This window comes from Orcinus orca, chromosome 11 (assembly GCF_937001465.1).
Source record: "Orcinus orca chromosome 11, mOrcOrc1.1, whole genome shotgun sequence".
NCBI lineage: Eukaryota > Metazoa > Chordata > Mammalia > Artiodactyla > Delphinidae > Orcinus > Orcinus orca.
Genome location: NC_064569.1, coordinates 56,110,079 through 56,132,824, shown reverse-complemented (window position 1 = coordinate 56,132,824; position 22,746 = coordinate 56,110,079). Strand labels below are relative to the sequence as shown.

Sequence of the window (22,746 nt, the reverse complement as noted above, 5' to 3'; positions counted from 1 at the left end):
GTTTTCCCACATGTACCTGGGGCCTGAAAACGGGAGAGGTGTTCTCCTTGCTCTGCATTGCTGCTTCCAGATCAATTTTCTTCCTCCCTCCTTCACGAGCTTTGGTATATGCCAATGACCAGGCCACCTCCTGCTAATAATAGCATCTACCAACCTCTCGGTCACTATTCCTTTCTCATTGAACATTCAGCATCTGGTACCTCCCTCCCTCTAACACTACTCCTGCCATCGCTGCTGGTTGCTTCAACATCCACCCAATAATATCACAGCCTCTCAGGTTCTTAAACTCCTCACCTCTATCCTACCTCAGCCACCACTTCCCATGACCCTCTCCTAAACCTCGGCATCACCAATAATCGCACCATTCTCTGAAATCTCAGTTTCAAGTGTCATGTTCTTTGACCAGCTTGACCTTCCCGACATTTATACCCCTACTCTAATACCTTCACCTATTGAGATCCTCTGCTCATGAACCTTATCCCCACTTTTCCAAACCTCTTCATCCCCCTTCCACTCCTTTGTTACCCAGCTTAAATTCCAGGGTCCATCACTCTAATTACTCCCTTGCAAAGACTTCTAAGTCCCTTTTCTTCTTTCCACCTGTGGAACTCACATGAGAAAATCCTGACTTTGGTTAAACCCAATTCTTCACCCACTCCAAGACTGCACCGAGTAGCTGAATGTTGCTGAGAAAATCATACAAATGTAGTGACTAACCTCACTTAAAGTAATTAACCACAAATCTCAAATGAACATGGCACTGACTAGCATTCTTACTATTTCCTGGCCGATTTGCTTTTTACTCTGTGTAGTGAGTTGAAAAATGGACCCCAAAATGTATGACCACTCAGACCTGTGAGTGCAAACTTAACTGGAAAAGGGGTGTTGGCAGGTATAATAAAGTTAAGTGTTTCAAGATGAGATCATCCTGGATTAGGGTGGGCCCTAAGGGCAATGATGAGTGTCCTTGTAAGAGAAGTGACAGATACAAGAGACCTATGGAGAAGGTGATGTAAAGATGGAGGCAGAGATGAGAGTGATTAGTCTACAAGTCAAGGAATACCAAGGATATCATCAGCACCACCTGAAGCTAGAGAGAGTCATGGAGTGGATTCTTCCCTCAAGCCTTCAGCGTTTGTGGCCTTGCCAACTCCTTGATTTCAGACTTCTTATCTCCAGAATTGTGAGAATAAATTTCTGTTGCTTTAAGCCACCTGTTTGTGGTAATTTTTTTATGTCCGCCCTAGGAAATTAATACACTAACTAAGAAGATCATTTCATAATTTATCCTCCCTCCTAAAGCCCCCAACAGTCCCCCACCACACTCCCACCACCTGGCTTCACAGGTAAAGCAGAAGTAACCTGTCTCAGCTTCCCACCCTGAAACCTACCACACTACCTGCATGTGTTCCAGATACTCCTCTTTTCCTCCCTTGCAAGACAGTAAGTGTTCCTGGTACCTAAGGGCAAGCTCTCTCCACCCCATCCTCACCCACCTTCTCAAGGTTCCCCTCCCACAATTATCCCCCTCCCTCTTCCGCATCAAACGCTTATTCCTCCACAATGAATCATTCCATCTGCACATCAAGCTTTCGTATCTCCCGTCTTAAAAACAAAATTATCAAGTAAAAACCCTCTTGCCTCTGCACTTCCTCTGGCTATTGCCGCATTTCTCTGCTCCTGGCACAACAGCACTTCTCAAAAGCATTATCCATATTAGCCACTCACCTTCCATTCTCTCTTCTTCCCCTACTGCATGGAAACCACTTGTCACGGTCACCCACAACCTTCCTTCCCAAATTCTATGCTCAATTAACTGGCATTTCAGAAACATTTAAAACATTTGACCACACCCTCTTTGAAACACTAATCTTTCCTAGCTTAACACCACACTCTCCTGGCTTTCCTCCCACCTCATTTAACATCCTTAGCTGGTTGCTCTCACTTGGGTCCCTAAATGTTATCGTGGGGTCCTCTTGTCCGACTCCCTTCTTAGTGACCTCATCTAGTCTCAGGGCTTTAAACACCAACCATACGCGGATAACTCCCAAATTGATATCTATAGCCCAGACCCCTCCCTTGGGTTCCAGATTCAAACATCCAACTGCCTCGTCATCACTTCTGCCTGGTTCTCTAAAAGGCAGCTAAAACGTAAAGTGCCCCAAATGAATTCTTGATTTCACACATATGCACATGAACACACACACACACACACACACACACACACACACACAAGTGCACTTGCACCCATTACTCCACAGCTGAATACATTGTACTAAATCCACCGATTATTGACACCAACACCTAGGCATCACCCTTGATCCTCTGCCTTCCTCACCCCCACATCCCATCCATCTGCAAGTTCTGCCTGTTCTCCTGCTTAAAACCCTCCACTGGTTTCCTATCACACTGAGAATAAAAATCCAAACTCTGACGTCATCTTCGACCGCCCACCCCATTGTCATTCAACACTGTCCCCTGCCCCTTCCCACTCCAGCCCTGCCCCTAACCACTTCAAGCTTAGGGACTTCACACTGGTATTCCCTTTTCCTGGAATGTTCTTCCTATGGAGGATTATGATTCTATACCCAGTACATAGTAGGTGCTCAATAAATAATAGTTATTATTAATTAGGTTTAGATCAAGGGTTAGCAAACATTTTCTATAAAGAGCCAGATACTATTTTAGATTTTGAGGGCCATAAGGTCTCTGTTGCCACCATTCAACTCTGCCATCACAGCATCCAAGCAGCCACAGATAATATTTTTTTTTAAATTTACTTATTTATTATTTATTTTTGGCTGTGTTGGGTCTTCGTTGCTGCACACGGGCTTTCTCTAGTTGCAGCGAGCAGGGGCTACTCTTCGTTGCAGTGCGTGGGTTTCTCATTGCGGTGGCTTCTCTTGTTGCGGAGCATGGGCTCTAGGACGTGTGGGCTTCAGTAGTTGTGGCTCGCGGGCTCTAGAGTGCAGGTTCAGTAGTTGCGGCGCACGGGCTTAGTTGCTCCGTGGCATGTGGGATCTTCCCAGACCAAGGGTCAAACCCATGTCCCCTGCATTGGCAGGCCGATTCTTAACCACTGTGCCACCAGGGAAGTCCCACAGATAATATTTAAATGAATGAGTGAATAAAACTTAATTTACAAAATCAGGCTGCAGGCCGGATTTAGCCTGTGGGCCATTACTTTCAGACTCCTGCTATAAATGAATAAGTAATGACAAGAAGAGATGTTTCCCTCTATACTCCATGAAAAACTCCATTATTAAAGAATATAAAGAGTATGATCCCATTAAAAAAAAATACACACAAGATCAACACCAAAATGTGAACAGCTGTTATCACTAAGTGGTGAGATTACAGGTGATAACTATTTCTTGTTTTATGTTATCTATTTTTTCCACAATTGTCCATGTATTCAATGTTTAGCTTCCAAGATATTGTGGAGTCTTCCAGAAGCTGACTTCTAACTCCCAAGCTGAAAAGATGACAACATCAATAACACCAAAGAAGGTGGTGTAGTCTCCTCTTAGAAGCGTCTGTCTGAGTGATTTTGCTCCCGGATTCCCTCCAGTTGCTGATGACGTTGGCAGTTCTCAAATGTAGGGTGTGTGCAGGTGACAGAAGTTAGCTCTGACCTAGTTACAGCACATTTTAAATTCTAATGAAATCGGCTTCACCTTGGGGATCCCAGCGTGAAAGAAGAAAAGGGATTTTTTTCCTTAATGGCACCAAGCCCACGCCTCTTTGTTCTGGATGCTTCATGACAATCAACACAATTTCTAATCACCTGCCAACATCAGACAGACGTGTTCAAATAATTATAAGCAGCTTGCATGATTTGGGTTGTTCTTCTTGTCCCTGACGTATTCTCATTCCCAGTCCCCTAGAAAGTCCATAGTGTCTCCAAAAACAGAAACAGAGGTGGCCTCATCAATAAACAAGGAGAACCTGCCTCTGTGGGATAATTTCAGCGTTTCTAGGATGCAACATGATGTCTAAAATTCCACCATTAGAGATCAACCAAACCTACTCTTCGAGAAGGTAATCTTTTTGACTTGTATGATCAAAACGACTTTGTATTCTGTGAAAGCACATTGAATACAAAACTCTTTAGAGATGTAAGGTGTCATCAGATCCTTTGCCATTTGTACCTTCTGTGCAAACTCAGGTTTTATTGGGACAGAAGAAGAGGGCATAAAGATGCTGGTTATGTGAGAGGGTGAAAAATTGGTGGTCTTAAAGTGAAAGAAAGACAAAGACTGAGAGACTGGCCGGAGGCCAAAGATACCCTTTACCTGCAATACAGTCTTGCCCAGGGCCAGCCCTCTACACTGCATTCAGCTGCTCAGAGCTTCTGATTCCAATCACAGGAATTCAGAAACATCAACCAATCAGAGTTGGTTTCACTTTTGGAGAAGGAATACACAGGAACCACATAAGACATTTACGACTTTACCTCTGGTAATAATGGAATCTGGGGCTTCCCACAAACTGGCAGCACTTGTCTCAGTGGCCTCTGTTTGTTTTATTCACTGAACCTTTCTGCTGCTTTCTGCTCTGCTTACTGGGCAAGTTTTTCTTCTTCCCATATTTGAACTTGCTGGGTGCTCCGAACCTAGAGTTCAAACTGTTGAACAGAATAGTCTGCGCACTGTTCTTCATTCATTTTTATTCTATAAAGATTACTGTCTACTATGTGCCGGCACCATTTGGGCACTTTTCCAAGCTACATCCCTCTCGTGCTCAACAATTCTACCAACCCTCCCTTGAAGCCTCTCTAGATTCATTCCATCTGGGTCAGTCCCTTGAGTCTCTGCTTTTCTGCTCCAGAATCTTCAGCATTTTCTTCATTTTCCCAAAAACTTGACACCTCCATCATATTCCTGTACAGCTCATGGGTAGCAGATGTTTTTGCCTACCCTGCATCCCTACCATCCTACTTTAAAAATAGCTAACTAGAAATTTAAATCTCAGGCAGAGAGAGGAGGGCAGAAAATACCTTGAAGCTTGTTTGACAGCAGCTTCCTAAAGGGACTGTAATTTCTCTTAGATCTCAGGAGCTGTCCAGTGGTTCCTGCCCATCCACAGCTTCTGGTTTTAGGAGCTACCCCTCACCTCCCAAACTTCAATGGGTGAGTGGGAGTTTCTTCAGCTAGTTTCTCTCTTCTGCTTTCATGTGATCTCTTCAGGAGAGTCAGCCCTCTGTGTCTGCAGGTTCCACATTTGCAGATTTCAACCAACCGAGGATGGAAAATATTTGGGAAAAAAGATCCCAGAAAGTTCCAAAAGGCAAGACTTGATTTTGTCACGTGCTAGCAACTACTCACATAGCAGTTACATTGTATTGGGTACTAGGAATAATCTAGAGATTATTTAACATGTACTAGAGGATGTACACAGGTTAATATGCAGATACTACTGCCATTTTACGTAAGGGACTTGAGCATTTGGGGGTTTTGGTATCAGAGGGGATCCTAGAACCAATCTCCTCCCGGCTTCCAAGGCACAACTGTATGTAGTTTTTCCCACTCTGCTCAGTCAGGGCAGGCATCTCCTCTTTTGCTTTCGTGATAAGCCAAAAAGCATTTGAGAACCTACTTCAGGACTTTATGAAGAGGATGAGCTAAACAGCTTCTCACCAATTTAGAAAGTTCCTTTTTAAAGATTAAATATAATGAACAATAAAATATTCTCAAATTAGTTTTTATAAACTGTTCTAAAAAGCTGGGAAATAAAAGATGAATCTTGCTATCACAGTAGCCCAAAAGAAATACCCATAAGGAACCAAATTAAGAATGTAAGGTCACAGCTATGGAAAACAAGTGAGGTAAACTGAGGAATGGGATTTTCCATACTTCATTTTCTATTCCTTTTTTACCTGAGGGGTTGCTGTAAGAAGTAAATGAGGTAATGAATGTAAAGTGAATGGAACAGTACTTCATGCATGGTAAATGCTCAGCAAACATTATTAATCTGGCACAAACTTAAGATAAAACAAAGTCTAAGTAAATGAGGTAATGAATGTAAAGTGAATGGAACAGTGCTTCATGCATGGTAAATGCACAGGAAACGTTATTAATCTGGTGCAAACTTAAGATAAAACAAAGTCGAAGTTAACTAACTTAAAACTTGGCTAGTGTTAAAGGATATATATTTTTAAAGATAAAATCATGACTCATGGGCTTCCCTGGTGGCGCAGTGGTTGAGAATCTGCCTGCCAATGCAGGGGACACGGGTTCGAGCCCTGGTCTGGGAAGATCCCACATGCCGCGGAGCAACTAGGCCCGTGAGCCACAACTACTGAGCCTGCACGTCTGGAGCCTGTGCTCTGCAACAGGAGAGGCCGCGACAGTGAAAGGCCCGTGCACCGCGATGAAGAGTGCCCCCCGCTCGCCGCAACTAGAGAAAGCCCTCGCACAGAAACGAAGACCCAACACAGCCAAAATAAATAAATAAATAAATAGCGTTCCCTTTAAAAAAATAAAATAAAATAAATGTTAGCTCAATAAATGTAAATCCTAGCACATTAAAAAAAATCATGACTCATATAAATGTAAGATGAACACATGTCAAAGATTTTTATTTACTTCATGAAGGAAGCAGGAAGATGTTACAAGTGGTTCAAGGAGAATTCAAACAGCAGAGCTAGATCTAGGTATCTAGATAGATAAATAGAGATAGATCGACAGATGTATATAGAGATAGGTAAGCAGATAGATAATCTAAATCTGGCTATGCCATGGAATGAATTTACAAATAAATGGAAAACTGGGTTTTACTGAAACTATTGATCCCCAAAAGGAGATAATTCATTTACATATCTATAGACAAAATTCATTGCATTGATATCAATTATCTACAATTTACAGAGTTTCAGAATAGCTCTAAGACAATAAAGGGTGAAAATCCCATAGAATCTGACAGCCCAAAGGACATGATCCAGGTACAGTTTTCTATGGAAGACACCTAATAATCTTCTTTTTCATCCATTTCATACAATTTTTCTTTACACAGAAAAGAAACTCTTAAACAGAGGAGTTTTGTGTAATTAAACCGTCTCCTTTATGTAAGAAAAACTGACTATGACATCATGCATTCCAACTTTGAAGCACTGAGATAATAAAGTATAAAGAAGAAAATAAAAATCCCCATATTCCTACCACTAAGAAATAACTACTGTTAATACTTGTAGTGTATTCATCCAATTGTTTCTACATATATAGGTATGCATGTATGTATATATAGCAACTGTTTTCACATCAGTTTTAATGACCTTTTTTCTAGAAAAATACATATATATTCAATTCTATTATATATACCAATTTGTAATCTGCTTTTCCCCTTTATATCATAAACACTTTTCCTTATTATCGTCATTTTTTTTTTTTTTTTTTTTTTTGCTGTACTCGGGCCTCTCACTGTTGTGGCCTCTCCCATTGCGGAGCACAGGCTCCAGACGCGCAGGCTCAGCGTCCATGGCTCACGGGCCCAGCCGCTCCGTGGCATGTGGGATCTTTCCCAACCGGGGCACGAACCCGTGTCCCCTGCATCGGCAGGCAGACTCTCAACCACTGCACCACCAGGGAAGCCCATCATTGTCATTTTTAATAGCTACAAAATATTCCATTATGTGAAAGAACCATAATCTATTTAACTAATCTACCACTATTAGAATTTTAAGTTGTAACCCATTTTTAGTTATTAGAAATAAAATAATGTGCCTCTCCTCTGACAACCTTTCTCTTGCAGTGGTATCAGCTTTGCTGAAAAAGCCAAACATTTCACGTGGTATCTGAGTTTCCAGTGGATGTTGGGATCCCTAGAGAACTTGATCCACCTCTTCTGCTTTAGCTAATGGGCCTACCTATTGCATCAGTGGCAGGCAATAGAATGAGGTTTGCCAGCTACCTGGAACCACGCTTTGTTCTCATCATCTTCCTGAGACACACCATAAAGATTCAGCATGATCAGCATGAGATCTGATGTTCAAGGCCATTTAATTCGTGATGATACTGTCAGTACAGATAGTTTTTAATACGAAAGTGTTCATATGAAAAACATATATTATTTAGGATCCAGATTCTTAGAATGAAGAGTCTGAGAAAGCAAAGCAAAAATAATTTTCAGGTGGGTAATAAATTACAAAAACTTTTCTTGCTTTTCAGACCTTGATTTTTTATATGAATTTGCATTTAATTAGAAGCTGACGTATCGACAGGAGCACAACATAGAACAACTGGCCCTCCTCATGAGAATATCCGATCCAGTCTTGCTGTCCTCATTCTAAGGAATATTTCAGAAAGGAAACCATGATCTAAAGGAAATGTCTCAAAGCCCTCCAGGCTATCATTTAAAAGATGTGGTTGTTGGACTTGGCACGTCAGTGATCGATATTTGCTAAACAGATAATAAAAAATAGACAACCAGCTGTGTGACTTTCGGGGGAAGGGGAATAACTTAAGTTAGTGCTTCCATTTTTTATTTCCAAAACTTACCACCTTTTCCATTTATTCATTCAAAGATAATGTACACTGACTATTTTATTCTCTTTCCATGGAGAAATTACTCCTCCCTAGTTAAAAAGGCTTCCAAAAGAGCCAGAGTTTAGTTTGGGCTAAGAAAGATACTATAATAATAATAATAATAAAATAAATCAGATTTTGTAATCAGCTGTACAGAGGACTTGTGGAAACTATATCCCCAAAGACTTCTGAAAATAGCATAAACAAGGACAGTATAGTGACCCTATAGGTATAACAGCACTTCCAAAAAACGGAAGGTAGACCAGATGAACTTTTCAGGTCTTCTCTAGCTCTGTAAAGAAATCAACTAGACTTTGTGTATTTATAAAATCAATTGGTGGTTTCCCGAAAATAAAGCAGATATAACTGTAGCTTGGAGCTTGCTACCTACTGCTCAAATGAAAGTTACATAGGATATAAAATCAGGCAACAACAATTAAGCAACATTAGTGTGCCTACTGTGTGACCCAAGTGGACACACTGACTTGAGCACTGTCAGAGACAGAACATGATGGGATGGATCATAGGGCTGAAATAACATCATAATTCTCTAGGTCTCATATTCCTTCTTATCCCATGTGGCAAAATCCGAGCCACAGAACCTACTGTATTGTACTAATTTCTTCTGATAGTGACGTCACTGTTTCTTTGACATAAACACTCTTTAGTGTTCGATACAATATGGTGTTGGGTCAATTCCATTCACTCTTTAAACGTCTAGTATTTGTCAGACACTCTGCTAATCACAAGAAATGCCAAAAGCACTTTCTCCATGTGCTGCTAACTGCCCTCTGGATTCTGTGAGTGAGCTGGTCTGCGCTCAATTATTCTCATACTCCCTCCTGGGAAATACCTGGAAATGTGCAAAAAGCTCTGGCAACATTTCCCTTCCCGGGGAAGTCTGAGCATGACTGACTGGTAAGGAACTGCAGCTGCACTAACACGCAGTCTCCCAATGGCTCCCTGAAAGGTGTCACAAGAAGGCAAGCCTTTCCTGACGTTTTCAGCAGACCCACCATGAGAATCTCAACCCAACTGAATATGAGAAGGGGTACCACTATTTCAGGTTTTTAGGGAAAAAATCTTTGTAACCATGTCCTATAGTAAGCCTTCGCTTGGGGAAAAATATATTTAACCTCAAAAAAAAAAATCATCATTCAATAGTTACACATTTTTAAAGTGTTGTGAAAAACAAAGAATGGAATGGGGGAAGAGGTGTTCCTTTACTGTTAGGCTGTTTTGTATTTAATTATATTAACAGAAAAACCATCTTAAGTAAACTCTTACATTTCTCCTGTGTTGTATTCAATAATTTGAGAGATAAGAAAAATCTAGTCTTATGAAACATAGGGATTAGAAAAAAAAGGGACAAATTCTAATAACATAGGTATGCTGACCTCTTGATTCTTTTAACAACTAAGCTGTAAGATGGAAATCCTGAATTTTTAAAAATCACTGCCTATACCATTGATTTTTTTTTTTTTTTTTTTTTTTGTGGTACGTGGGCCTCTCACTGCTGTGGCCTCTCCCGTTGTGGAGCACAGGCTCCGGACGCGCAGGCTCAGCGGCCATGGCTCACAGGCCTAGCCACTCCGCGGCATGTGGGATACCTCCCGGACCGGGGCACGAACCCGCGTCCCCTGCATCGGCAGGCGGACTCTCAACCACCGCGTCACCAGGGAAGCCCTATACCGTTGATTTTTTGCTACAAACACAGCAAATAAACATGCACTTCTGACTTCACGACAGTTAGTACAATAGTATTTCTTTCAAAGCCCAAGTGAATTCCCAAAAGGTAAAGACAGTGATAGTAAGCAGTACCATTTCTCAGATGTTGGAAACGGGCTTCTTACCTTCGAAGAACTGCTGTAGGGCCTCGTTTTCGCCTACCACATCCATGGTGCCGTGGTCCTGGTAGTTACTTCCGCACAGAATGATTATCAGACCTCAGGAACTAAGTGCTGTCCTCTCAGCTCGAAGCCTACGAATGCTCTTGAAAAACGTTCATTTTCTTTTTATTGGAGTGAAGCATATCTTCAGCCATCAAACTGTGCCCAAAAAGATGGTTAAGTTTTCAAATGTGATCACAAAACCAGAAGGATATGTAACCACGCAAAAGAAAAATTCATGAAGAGGGAAGTGGTAGAAAATCCATCTCTCTTTCTATAGGGAACTGTTTCTACTCTGCCTTTCGTCTTTGTTTTAAGGACCTTTGTCCTTAGTGACACATGTAATTACATAAATGGGCAATAAATACACAGCCTTATCTCCTATTTGTCCTTTTACACCAATATATTTATTTCTCTGCCTCCATCAACCAGATCAATTTAGCTACAGCCTAGCAAAGATATAGGGGTTTTTTTTTCACCTAGAGAAAGAGGGCAAATCAATATAATCACTTTCATAGATACCGAGGCTTGTGATAATGAAAGGTTAGGATTTGTTAAATATTTCCAAATCTACTCGCAGTGAAAAAAATTCCTTGATACGCACCTCGTCCATTTCCTACAGTTTATTTTCTTTGAAAGTAGAAAGCATAAAGTATGAGAAGTCCCTCTAAGGAGCAATAAAACTGCGTTTCTGATTTAGTAATTCTTACAACCAACTATGTGGTTCACTCCTAGCTGGTTTTACTCCTAAATAGAAAGGTATACCCAAATAAATGTTTTGTTTTCACTATTTAGCTATTAACTTATCTAATAATATACTAAAAGGAATACAGTTAGGAAATCAAACTAGTCCTTTCAGCTCCTTCCTGTTTCCTTTTTCCCCAACTTTTTATTTTGAAAGTTTTTAACCTATAGAAGAACTCAAAGAATAGTACCATGAAATACCCTATACTCTTCATCTAGATTTACTAATTGCTAATATTTTCTCACTTTTGCTTTTTGTGTCCCTCTCTCTCTCTCTCTCTCTCTCTATATATATATATATATCCTTGTCATTTTTGGTTGGTTGGTTTTTATAACATTGACACTTGTTTAACAGTCCTGGAGCACTGTCTTATATAATGTCCCACATTCTGCATTTGTCAGATTATTTCATTTTTGTTAGAATTGGTATGGGTGATGTGGTATGCTTCCCAATAAGTATTTTAAAACTTCACACATATAAACTGTTTAAACAAAAAAATTAATTTTATCCTGGGGAAAAAAAGAGGCTTAGAATCCTATTTTGAAAGTTATATTGGACCCCAGATCTTTAAGGACAAGTCATTAAGTTGCTTCAAGAAATAGATTTTCTATTTGTTTCAGTTCAACTTGTGCTAAACTCTCTGCTGGGTGCAGGAAATAAAAAGATGTGTAAATTATGGTCCCTGCCCTCCATAGGCTCAAATGTAGGGCATGAGAAAAATACAAGGAACTATAACTCTGATAAGAGCTGGGGAGAAAGGCAGACTCTGATAAGAGCTGGGGAAAACATCCCAAGAAAACAGAGGAAGGAAAGGTTAATTTCATCTGGGAAGATCTGGAAAGGTATCATAAAGAGCTGGGATTTGAAGAGACTTAAACAATGGACATGTTTTTAAAAACATGAGCAATGGCTTGGAGGGGAGAAAGCCCAGGTACAGCGACTGGAGTTACGGTGTATGGATGGTGGAGTGAGAAAAAAAGATGAGAAGTAGGCTGAAGAAGGGTTTGGGTAGCTTTTGAATGTTAGGCTAAATCTGAATTTGATTCCATGCATGTTCATTCTAAGCATATCTATTGATATTTTCTATTTGGGTAGTTGTGATGCATGATATAATTAAGTCTAATTTAGAAAGAAGCTGTGTTAGAGTGTGTTGATTGGGGCAGTAACTAAATTTACACCAGCTGAGAAGCTACTGCGAATCCAGATAGGCAGTAACAAAGCCTGAAGATGCTATAGAACCAAGAAGAGTTGGCTACCAACTGGATATGGGGAGCAAGGGAGAAATCAAATGTGATTTTTTAAAAGGACTTCCATGCCTTTAGGTGCAGTATGAATTAAGATGTCTAAAACATGTAGCCTATGTTTTAGCTGGAAGCTCCCAGCCAAGTTTTCTGGAGGCTGTTGGAAGTTAAGTCACTATACTATATCCTCTGCCAGATGATGATTCTGGATTCTATCCAACAGTTCACCCAGAGACTTCACATAGTCAGCAGCAGAGTAATGAGTGATAGGAAAGAAATTAGATTCCATTTAATAAGCTGAGAGACAAAGGTGAGAATTGGAGTCCCAATCTCAAATAATTATAGGACCAGGCGGGTAAGTGAGTAAAATGGGTCAAAATAAGCAAAAAAACAACCATGAGAGCATATTTATAACCGACAACTGACCCTTAGCTGTGTCTCCGTCAGGGAGACACTTAGGGGTGGTGGAGCAGAGAGCAAACCAGAGAGTACCTGCCCTAAGGGTAGAGCCGCCCAAAAGGTGGAGTGTCACTCGGCTTCCTCCACATGCTGCCACTCAAGGATATGGACTCAAGGTTCTTGAAAGGGCCAACTTTAAAAGAGAAGCTGGAAATGCAGATTTTAATTTTAAATCTCATTTTTAAATGTTGCAACGAATACGTTTAAAAACAAAACAAACAGAACAATACACCAAAACATTGTCAAGGACAAATAGCACACGTATGAAAGGGCAATTCAGCCTTCAGTTTGCAACATCTGGGTTGGAGGCTAAATTATAACAACCAACAGGGTTTGAGGAAAGCAAAGAGAATTTGGAAGAAAGATGTTGGAAGGGCTAGAAAATACCTCTGTATTAATTAATGAGTCCAGAGCACACAGCTGAGCACAATGCAGCTGGAGGCAACTGGGATTTAAGTGGAAGTTTCTCCCTCACAGTAAATAACAAATATTACCCATATTTCCTTGATTCTGGTCTTTACATCTCCAATGGTCTAAGATTTTCCGGTTCTACTGGGCATCCCATTTTGCACAAATTCAATGGAGACTCATCCTCTTGAATAGCAATCTAACGTAGTTGTCATTTGGATTTGTTTTGGTATTGACATTTCCTAAGAACATCAACAGATAAATTGATCAAAGCTGAGCAGCTGTGGTTAAATCTGGGGATGTAATGATGGGAACCTTGTCTCTCTTAAGACTGTCCCTGAGACTGATAGCTCCAGAATTCTCGTATTCATATCACAGTCCTTCCTCTTGAACTCAGACTGTTTGTGGGCTTGTACTTCCTTGACAGCTGCCTTTGGCAAGGGTTTCTATTCTTTAGCAAGCTTGCTCCTCTTCTCTGATATTTTTTTTCATTTTAAATAGGTTCATGCAGTTTTCCAAGCTGATTTTTATTATTTCTCTGTTAACAATTATCACTGTGGAAACTTAATGAGTTTGGGTTGAGTTTGGGTTTATGGATTTATTTTTCCTTTTTTTTTGGCCACACCATGCAGCATGCAGGATCTTAGTTCCCTGACCAGGGATCAAACATGCACCTCCTGCAGTGGAAGTGCAGAGTCTTAATCACTGGACCACCAGGGAAGTCCCTGGATTTATTTTTCTAAGAAGCCATGAGAGGACATTAAGTAGGAAGTGACATTCTGATTTTTGTTTTTAAAAGGATCATGTTGGGTGTTGTCAGTGATTGTAGAAGGGCAGGAGTGGAAGCAAGGACACCAAGTAAGAGATTATTGCAGGAGTCCAGGTGAAAGATGATGATGGCTTGGACTGAGTGGACGTAGTGGACACGGAGAGGAGTGGATGGATCCAAGATATGTTTTGGAGAGAGTTGACGGGACTTGCTGATGGATTGGACTGGGGTGGTGGTGACAGAAATGGAGAAATCAAGAATAAGCCCTAGATTGTTGCTTAAGCAACTGGGCAGGTATTCAGCCATGTTAGATTTGAGATGCCCATTTGAAATCCAAGTGGAGTGACTTTATAGGCAAATGGATACAAGAGTCTGGAGCTAGGGAAGGATTAATGCCAGGGTTGGAGATGCACAGTTATGAGCAATGGTTACATAAAGTTTTTAAGACCGTGAGCCTAAATGAGACGATCTAAAGAATATTGAAAGAGAAAGGGGCCCAGGGCAAAAATCTGGGGATTCCAGTATTTAAAAGCTGTGCTGAGAAACAGCCAGCTAGAGCTTGACCACAGATGTCACAGAAAGCTCCCAATTTCCAACCATGACTTAGAAAGACCTACACAGTCGGGCCCTGCTTAACCTTCCAATTTTCTCTTCCTACCACCAACTGCACACCAGCTCTTCTTGCCGTTTTTTGTTTCTTCCTCAGGGGTTTACACCCGCTTTAAAATGCTCTCCCTACTCTCCTCCCTTCTCAAGAATGGATCTCCTCAGAGCCCTGCCTAAAAATGTCAAGTCCTAAATGTGGCCTTTCCTCACCACCTAATCTGAAGTAGTCATTCATTCTCTCTAGCCATTATCTCATTTTAATTATATATAGAGAACGTGTCCCATCTTTTAACATTTGTCTTTTTGTCCATTTCTCACTACACTGAGAGCTCCATGAGAATTCGGACCTTGCCTGTCTTGCTCACTGCTGCTCCTGTAACACCTACAACAGCTCCTGACACATATAAGCCTCTCAAATATGTGTGAATGAAAGAATGAATGGATTTAGTGTGGAGGAATTCTCTTTCTAGAAGTTCTACAAATTGTAGATATTACTGGGTCTTTATTTGCCCACATATCAAAGACAAGAAACTTAGCATCTCCTAAGATGGTACTGCATCCCATGAGGAAAACAGAAAAGTATTTTCTAGCACAAACGTTAAACACAAATACATATTCATACTGCTTTGGACTGTTTTAAACATTGTGCCTTATAGGAAAGAAAAAAATCTATGTAGGGAAAAACAGTGAAGAAAATCTTTGAAAATAAAAGCTTCTGAATAAAAGTAGACCCGTTTTAGACTCTGAGTGCACAAAACAAAAAAACACAGGATTTATATGGTGGTGTGGAAGTGGGTAGGTTGGTGGTTGCAACTTCTTTCCAGGACTGAACAAACCTTTGTTCTTTCAGTGTAGATGCTTAGTCAAAGGCTGTGGGTTTTCAGAGCTGGGAGAGATGCTTGGAGAATGCTTGATCCAGCTTTATGGAGGAGGTCAGAGAGGAGTGGCCACCTACCTAACCTCTCAGGTTTGGGGGAACCAAGCCTGGACCAGAATGTATGTCTTCTGAGCAACTCCCAATCCAGAGTTCTCTCCACTGGGCCAGGATCTCTCCCCAGCTCTGAACTTACTTATAGAAATGTATCAAAATCGTTCCCTCTTTTTTCAGAATTGGTAATCAGGGCGATTAAATTCTTTATAGAAATACTCTCAAGAATCTAAATTGTTAGTCAGCACCCTAACTCTACCCTCTCCTCCGCCTTGTCATTCCAACTAGCTCCTCTGTAGTCAGTCTTTTTCGTAGGCTTTTCCTCTCTCTGTCATAGCTCAGGGCCCGGTGCCGTACTTCTCCTACTCGAAAGTATCCCTAAAGCTCTCGTCTGATCTCATGGCTAACTACTCCCAAACTTATCTGCTGGTCTGACCATATCATTGAATTTAGACTTGTATATCCAATACCTACTTAACATTTCCACTTTGATGCTTAACGGGCATCTCAAACAATGTGTTAGACACTAAATTCTTGTCTCTATTCCACCATGTGTAATATGCCCCATCCCAGGTTTGCTCATCTCAGTAAATTGCAGCAATAGCTAAAGCCAAAAGCCTAGGATTCAGAACCGACTTCTCTTTCCTTTCCTTCTTCCAATTCATCAACAGGTCCTGTTATCCCTTTTAGGTTTTGGAATTCAGGTTTATATAATTGGACTAGTCATAATCCTTGGTTTGTAACACCCCACCATCATGGTCTGTGCATGATTCTATTAATTCATTTGTTCATGCATTTACTTTAAATGACAAATGAACCCATCATCCAATCCAGGGACTAGAACATTAACAATGATTTACTCACATATTTGCTGCTCTCAGTTCTCTCTCCTTATCTCCCCCTCATCCAAAGGTAACCCTATCCTGAACTTTATTACTATCTTGTGGTTTTTTATTAATAGTTTTGTCTCATATACACAGATGCCTAAACAATTGTTTTAGTTTTTGAACTTCATGAGAAAAGTATTATGCCATGTGTAGCCTTCTGAGTGTTTTACTTTTTCATTCAATTTATGTTGCTATGTTCCATGTGAGCACACAATACTTTACCCTCCTGTAGATGGACTTTGGGTTTTTCCCAGGACATTATTATATATGTATTCTGGGACACTTTGTGCAATTATTTCTCGAGTATGTGCCTAAAAGTGGAATTGCTAGGCTATGGGCAACTAATGTTCAACTTTTCAAATGAATGGTTTTTCAGTAGTAGATACACATTAACATTCCCATTAGCAATATGAGTAATCCTGTTGACTGAAATTCTCTTCAAAACTTGACTGTGTTGCATTTTTTAACTTTTGCTAGTTGGATAAATTTAAACATATCACTGAGGTCTTGACTTAGTTTATCTGATTATTAACAGAAATGAAAACCTCTTAATATGTGTTTGGCCCATATGCACTTCCAATTCTGCGAAGGACCTGTTTCAGTCTTTCGGCCATTTTTCTGTTGTTTTTTTTTCTTATGGATTTGTAGAATTTCTGTATATATTCTTAATATTAATCGATATTGGTTATGAGTTTTGCAAATTTCCTCTTACAGTTTACAGTTTGGCTTTAATATGTCTAAATTAATAATTTATAACAACGCACTATTTTCTTTTACATTTATTTATCTTTCATGGTCTCTTTTGCTTCCAGTTTAAGAAGTCCTTCTTAAAGCAGGATCACGAAGATATTCACCTACGTTTTTGAAATATGTTTCACCTATAGTTTTAACTATATTTTCTACATCAAAATTTCTAAAGTTTCAGGACACTTAAAACAGTTGTTTTTATGTATGGTGTGAAGAAGAGATCCAATTCTGTATATTCCTCTTTTTTTGTCAGCTCTGCTTAATAGTCCTATCATTGATCTACCATGCCTTCTCTGTCAATGTGAAATTTACACCTATGCATGGGTCTGCATTGGGGCTCTCTATTCTATTCCACTGGCCATTTTTCCTGTTTCTGCATTCACATCACACTCTTAAGTACTTCAGCCTTATAAGAAGTCCTTCTCACAGGACAAATTATCCCTCCTTTCTTTTTCTTCAAAAGTGCCTTGGTCATTCTTCATCCTTCACCGCGTCACATAAATTTCATTTTGTCAATTCAAGGAGAAATGCTGGGATTTAGTTTGGAGATGCACTGAATCTATATATCAACTTGGAGAGAATTAACATCTTTCATATTGTCTTTCTATCCATGAACATAGGATCAATCTAGTCCTCCTTACTGTCTTTTAGTGAAGTTATTTAACTTTCTGTACACAGGTCTGTATACAGATTACACAGTAATCTAACCAAATCTAATCTTTGGTTAGATTACTTAGCACTTTAGAATTATGTTTGCAATTGTTTGGTCTTAAAAAGTCTATTTTCTAATTGTTTGAGGTCGGTGTATGTAAGTATAATTCACAATTATATACTGATCCCTTATTTAGCCATCTAATAATTTGATGGAAGATGTTTTAAATTTCCTATGTAGATAATCACATCATAAGTAAATAATGACAGTTTACTTTCTCCTTTCCAATATCTTTATCTTCCTCATGGTGCTGCACTAACATTTATAGTACAATTCTGAATAAAAGTGAAGACAGTGGTCATCTTTATTCTGTTGTTCATTTCAAAGAGAATGTTTCTAATGTTTCCTCTCTTAGGGTGATGTTTATTATAGGATGCTTGAAGATACCCTTTACCAAGCTGAGAAGTACCCTTTCATCTACAGATTACTAAAAGTTATTAATTAATGAGTATTTTTATCAAATGTTTTTCTCCATCTATTGAGCAGATGGTTTTTCACTTTTATTCTGTAAATGCAGCAAATATTTATAAATTTTCTAATATACCATCTCTGTATTCCTGTAATAAACACCACTTGCTCAGTAGATTACATTCAGTTTGCCTTTGCATATATATTCACGACAAAACGGGCCTATAATTTTCCTTTTTTGTATTGCCCCCATCTAGTTTTACTATCAGTTATATTGGTTTCTGATGTAGGAGACATTCTGTTCTCCAGAATATATCTAAGATTAGAATACCCATAAAGTTTGGTAAAACCACCTATGCCTAGAGTTTTCTTCACAGAAGGATTTCTAACTACTTCCTTTCCTTTAATAGTAGTAGTACTGCTCAGGCTTCTGACTTCTTCTTAACCAAAATATAACACATTTTTTTCTAGGAATTTTCCCTTTTGCCTAAATTTTGAAACTTATTGCCATGTTGTTCATAACATCCATTAGTATGTGCAGTGACATAGGCCTTTTCATTCCCAGTATGGGTTATTTGTACATTTTCTCTTTCTCCAGGATAAACTTGCCAGAAATTTTCGTCTATTTTGTTCATCTTTTCAAAGACTCAATAGCTTTGATAATCTTCTACTGCATTCTTGTTTTCTGTTTCTGCTCTTATCTCCTTCATCTTGTTCTCCTATAACTTAATTGGACACTCAGCTCATTTTAAAAATATAAATAAGGATTTAAAGCTATAAACTTTTCCTTGAAGCACTTTCTCTGTATCCTTGTAAGTTCTGATATTCATTATTAGTCAGCTCTTAGTATTTTTAAATTTCTCCATTTTTATTATTTCTATTTTCTCATTAAGTCTTCTTGGTGCACTCAATTTTTAGTATTATGTAAAACCCAACTCTATGTCTAATAATATTTTTGTCCTATCATGTTCTTTTCTGATAACAGTATAACCACTCTAGCTTTCTTTTGGTATTTTCCTGGCATCTTTTTTCCATTCTTTTATTCCAACATTTCCATGTCCTTATGCTTTGTTATCATATACTTTAATCCAACTTGACTATATTTTTACTTACTTTTTATTTCCGTATCATATTCTTTCTCTACTTGGTCTCTTCACTTTTAACTGATTATCTCCATTTTTCATCTAACAAGAACTTTAATATATCCCCATGCTCTCTGGTCTTCTCCCATTCCCATTGTGTTGATATTGTAAAGAATTTTAGTTCTAGATTGTTAAGGATCTACCTGAAGTTTTAAAATTTTCTTTAGCCTTACTTTTTATTCTTTTAAAGTTATCAACAAACTTTCTCTACGTATCTGATCACTTTTCTTCCCAAATCTCAAAGCATCTCCTGGATTTGTTTCTCTTTTAGTTTTAGTATTTTCTCCAAGTGTTTTCTTTTTTTTTTTAATTTATTTATTTATTGGCCATGCCATGCGGCATGCAGGATCCTAGTTCCCTGACCAGGGATCGAACCTGTGCCCCCTGCATTGGCAGCATGGAATCTTAACCACTGGACCACCAGGGAAGCTCCCCCAATTTTTTTTTTTCCAGCTGCGCTGGGTCTTTGTTGCTGTGCACAGGCTTTCTCTAGTTGCAGTGAGTGCGGACTACTCTTCGTCGCGGTGCACTGGCTTCTCATTGCAGTGGCTTCTCTTGTGGAGCACAGGCTCTAGGTGCATGGGCTTCAGTAGTTGCATCACACAGGCTCAGTAGTTGCGGCATGCGGGCTCTAGGGCATGCAGGCTTCAGTAGTTGTGGCGTGTGGGCTCAGGAGTTGTGGCTCGCAGATTCTAGAGCACAGGCTCGGTAGTTGTGGTACACGGTCTTAGCTGCTCCGTGGCATGTGGGATCTTCCCAGACCAGGGCTCGAACCCGAGTCCCCTGTAATGGCAGGCAGATTCTTCACCAGTGTGCCACCAGGGAAGTCCCCCCAAAGTGTTTTTAATTTGCATCTTTGTGTGGAAAATCTTCTGAAGCTTTGAAAGTCTGAGCACGTTTATTATGCCCTCACATGAACTATCAAGACATAAAATTCTAGTTTCAAATTTCTTTTCATGTTCAATTTCATATTCTTGAGCTGGGCATGGTAATGATGGTTTCTACCATACCATTCTCAAATATCCTTTTGTCTGTGCGCTTCCATCCATCCTGGTGACTGAGTCTTCTATACGTAAGGCTGACCAAACCTTTGAGACAGGACTGAAAGTAATACCACCTTCAGAACACCAGTTCTCTCACACACATCTGCTGTGAATATAAACTGGTTCAACTTTTCTAGATGGCAATTTGGCAATGCAGATCAAATATTTTAAAACACACATGTACCTTGCTTGACCCAACAATTTTACTTCTAGGCATCTACATGAAGGAAATAAGCCAACAATGTTCCAAGAAGTATACAAAAGGATCCTCATCACAGCATTATGACAAGAAAAAGAAATTTAAAACAAACTAATGTCCAAACACAATTAGTTAACATCCTATCATCAAAACCTTACATTGATCCAGATTTGTAGAATTTTTAAGTAAAAAAAAAAGAAAGTCTACTTTGTTTCAGAAATGTACACACATAGGTAGAAAATATCTGAAAGTCTATTCTTCAAAAATATTGAGTAGCTTTCTCTAGATGGAGGGACTAAAGTGGTTTCTCATTTCTTCTTTTTGCTTTTGCACACCATTTGTTTTACAATTTGAAACTGACAGATCGAGTGGCTCTGGGATCAGTGTATCCTTTGCAAGTATCACTCTTTCAACCCACACCCTTTCCAACTCCCCTGAGCACACATCAAACTCCTAATTTATCTTTATACCCTTTCAATGATTACTACAGTGCTCAATGTATGTAAAGTATAAATACACTACATCAAGATGTTCAAGAATGCATCTCTAGAATAAAATGTGATTGTCCTCTATTAATCACCATAATAAAGGGATTCTTTAAGTTACAGAGAACAGAATGAATAAAAGTAACTTTCTTTTCAGAAGAAATCTTTCTTTAAATAAAATGTTTTTCAATCCTAACATATAAAACAGACAAAAATAGAGTCATTGTAGTGGGGGGGGAAGGAAGCTGATCCTGTTCACTTACCCTTCTCTTGTCTTTTGCAGGCTGCTATGAAGTTTGAAAACTACAATTCAATATATTCAGCTGACCCTATATATCATGTCAGAGCTAGAAGAGAAAGCAAAAATACACTCAATCTAATATTTATTTATTTAGCTTTTTTTTTGCAACTATAAATTACAATCACTAGTACACCTGTAATTCTTTATAGTGTGTTCAACTAAATAAGCAAACACAGCATAGGTCAGTTTAAAAGAAATCATAGTACTTTTCAGTGTAATTTGCAAAAGAGGGAAAAAGTCTTGGACCCACTCCTTGAAAGGAAATAAATATGAAGTAACCATAAAAATATTCAGTCATTTTCCAGGTCTTCAGGGAGGTTCATGCACGGTCCCAGGCAGAGCATCACAGTTCCTCTTTGAAATATCCCAGCTTTGCCAATGACATCTCTTTTCTCAACTGCATAACTTCCCAAAACATTTGATCAACTATACAAACAGAAAAGAGAAACACATAAATCATAAACTATTATCTTAATTATTTTTAATCTGTTTCACTGAAAATTTAAGATTAGCTGAAATGCCAGTTGGGCATCTCCTAATGATGTACCTAATGCTTAGACATGCTATCACTGCTTCACACTAACTTCTCCATGTACTTGTGAGCATCCCAGTTTTACGAATAAATAAGCAGTATTTACCAATTTTGCTACAACGATTTGTTAGATACTTCAATGACTGACTACCATTTTAGCCCAAAAGAAGGTAGGCATCTCAATGTCCTGAGTAACTGGCAATGCTGCTGCCTTCTTGAGTAACTACACTCAATGCTCAATTACACAACAGTTATTATCTAACTTATGCATCTTCTTGCTATAGTTTGCTGTATCTTGGCCATTTTTCACTTTTCATTAAAACCAACAGAGTAAACAGGAAAAAAAAAGGAAAACAAGAGACAGCCCAGAGAACTTAGTAACATTCTTTGTGAGTAATAATAGGGAAAGATTCTGTGTATGGCTCAATTAGAAATAAAAATAAATGCAGAGGATGAACTGTAAATTTCAATTATCTGTGCTTCTGAAAGTCCCCTCTATAAGTGGGAAGAAATTTGCTCTATGTTTTAGATAATAAAAGGTCTCTCTCTGACATATGATCAGATTAGATTGATTTAGATCAGTGGTTCTCAACCTGGGAGAATGTGTCCCCAGGTGTGCATTTGGCAATGTCTGGATATATTTTTCATTACTAGCATCTAGTGAGTAAAGCCCAGGGATGCTATTAAACATCCTACAATGCACAAGACAGCCTCCCACAACAA

At 39.1% G+C, this 22,746-nt stretch overlaps 2 protein-coding genes across 4 annotated transcripts in view; both read right to left on the bottom strand.

The window, feature by feature from the left end:
• The window catches only part of MYRFL (myelin regulatory factor like), a 115,779-nt gene extending 100,275 nt beyond the window's left edge, over positions 1-15,504 (bottom strand). The window contains exon 1 of the mRNA XM_012537447.3: positions 10,376-15,504. Within this exon, the coding sequence (XP_012392901.1) occupies positions 10,376-10,421 (46 nt within the window). The 5' untranslated portion in view covers positions 10,422-15,504. The remainder of the gene's footprint in view (positions 1-10,375) is intronic.
• A 5,183-nt stretch (positions 15,505-20,687) lies between these two features.
• Positions 20,688-22,746, bottom strand: part of RAB3IP (RAB3A interacting protein) — a 167,626-nt gene continuing 165,567 nt past the window's right edge. For all 3 annotated transcript variants that reach the window (XR_007470348.1, XR_007470349.1, XM_049694991.1), the window contains one exon: positions 20,688-21,917. Coding sequence is in view for 1 of the 3 variants with exons in the window: in XM_049694991.1 (XP_049550948.1) it covers positions 21,835-21,917 (83 nt within the window). In the remaining 2 variants the exon portion in view is untranslated. The remainder of the gene's footprint in view (positions 21,918-22,746) is intronic.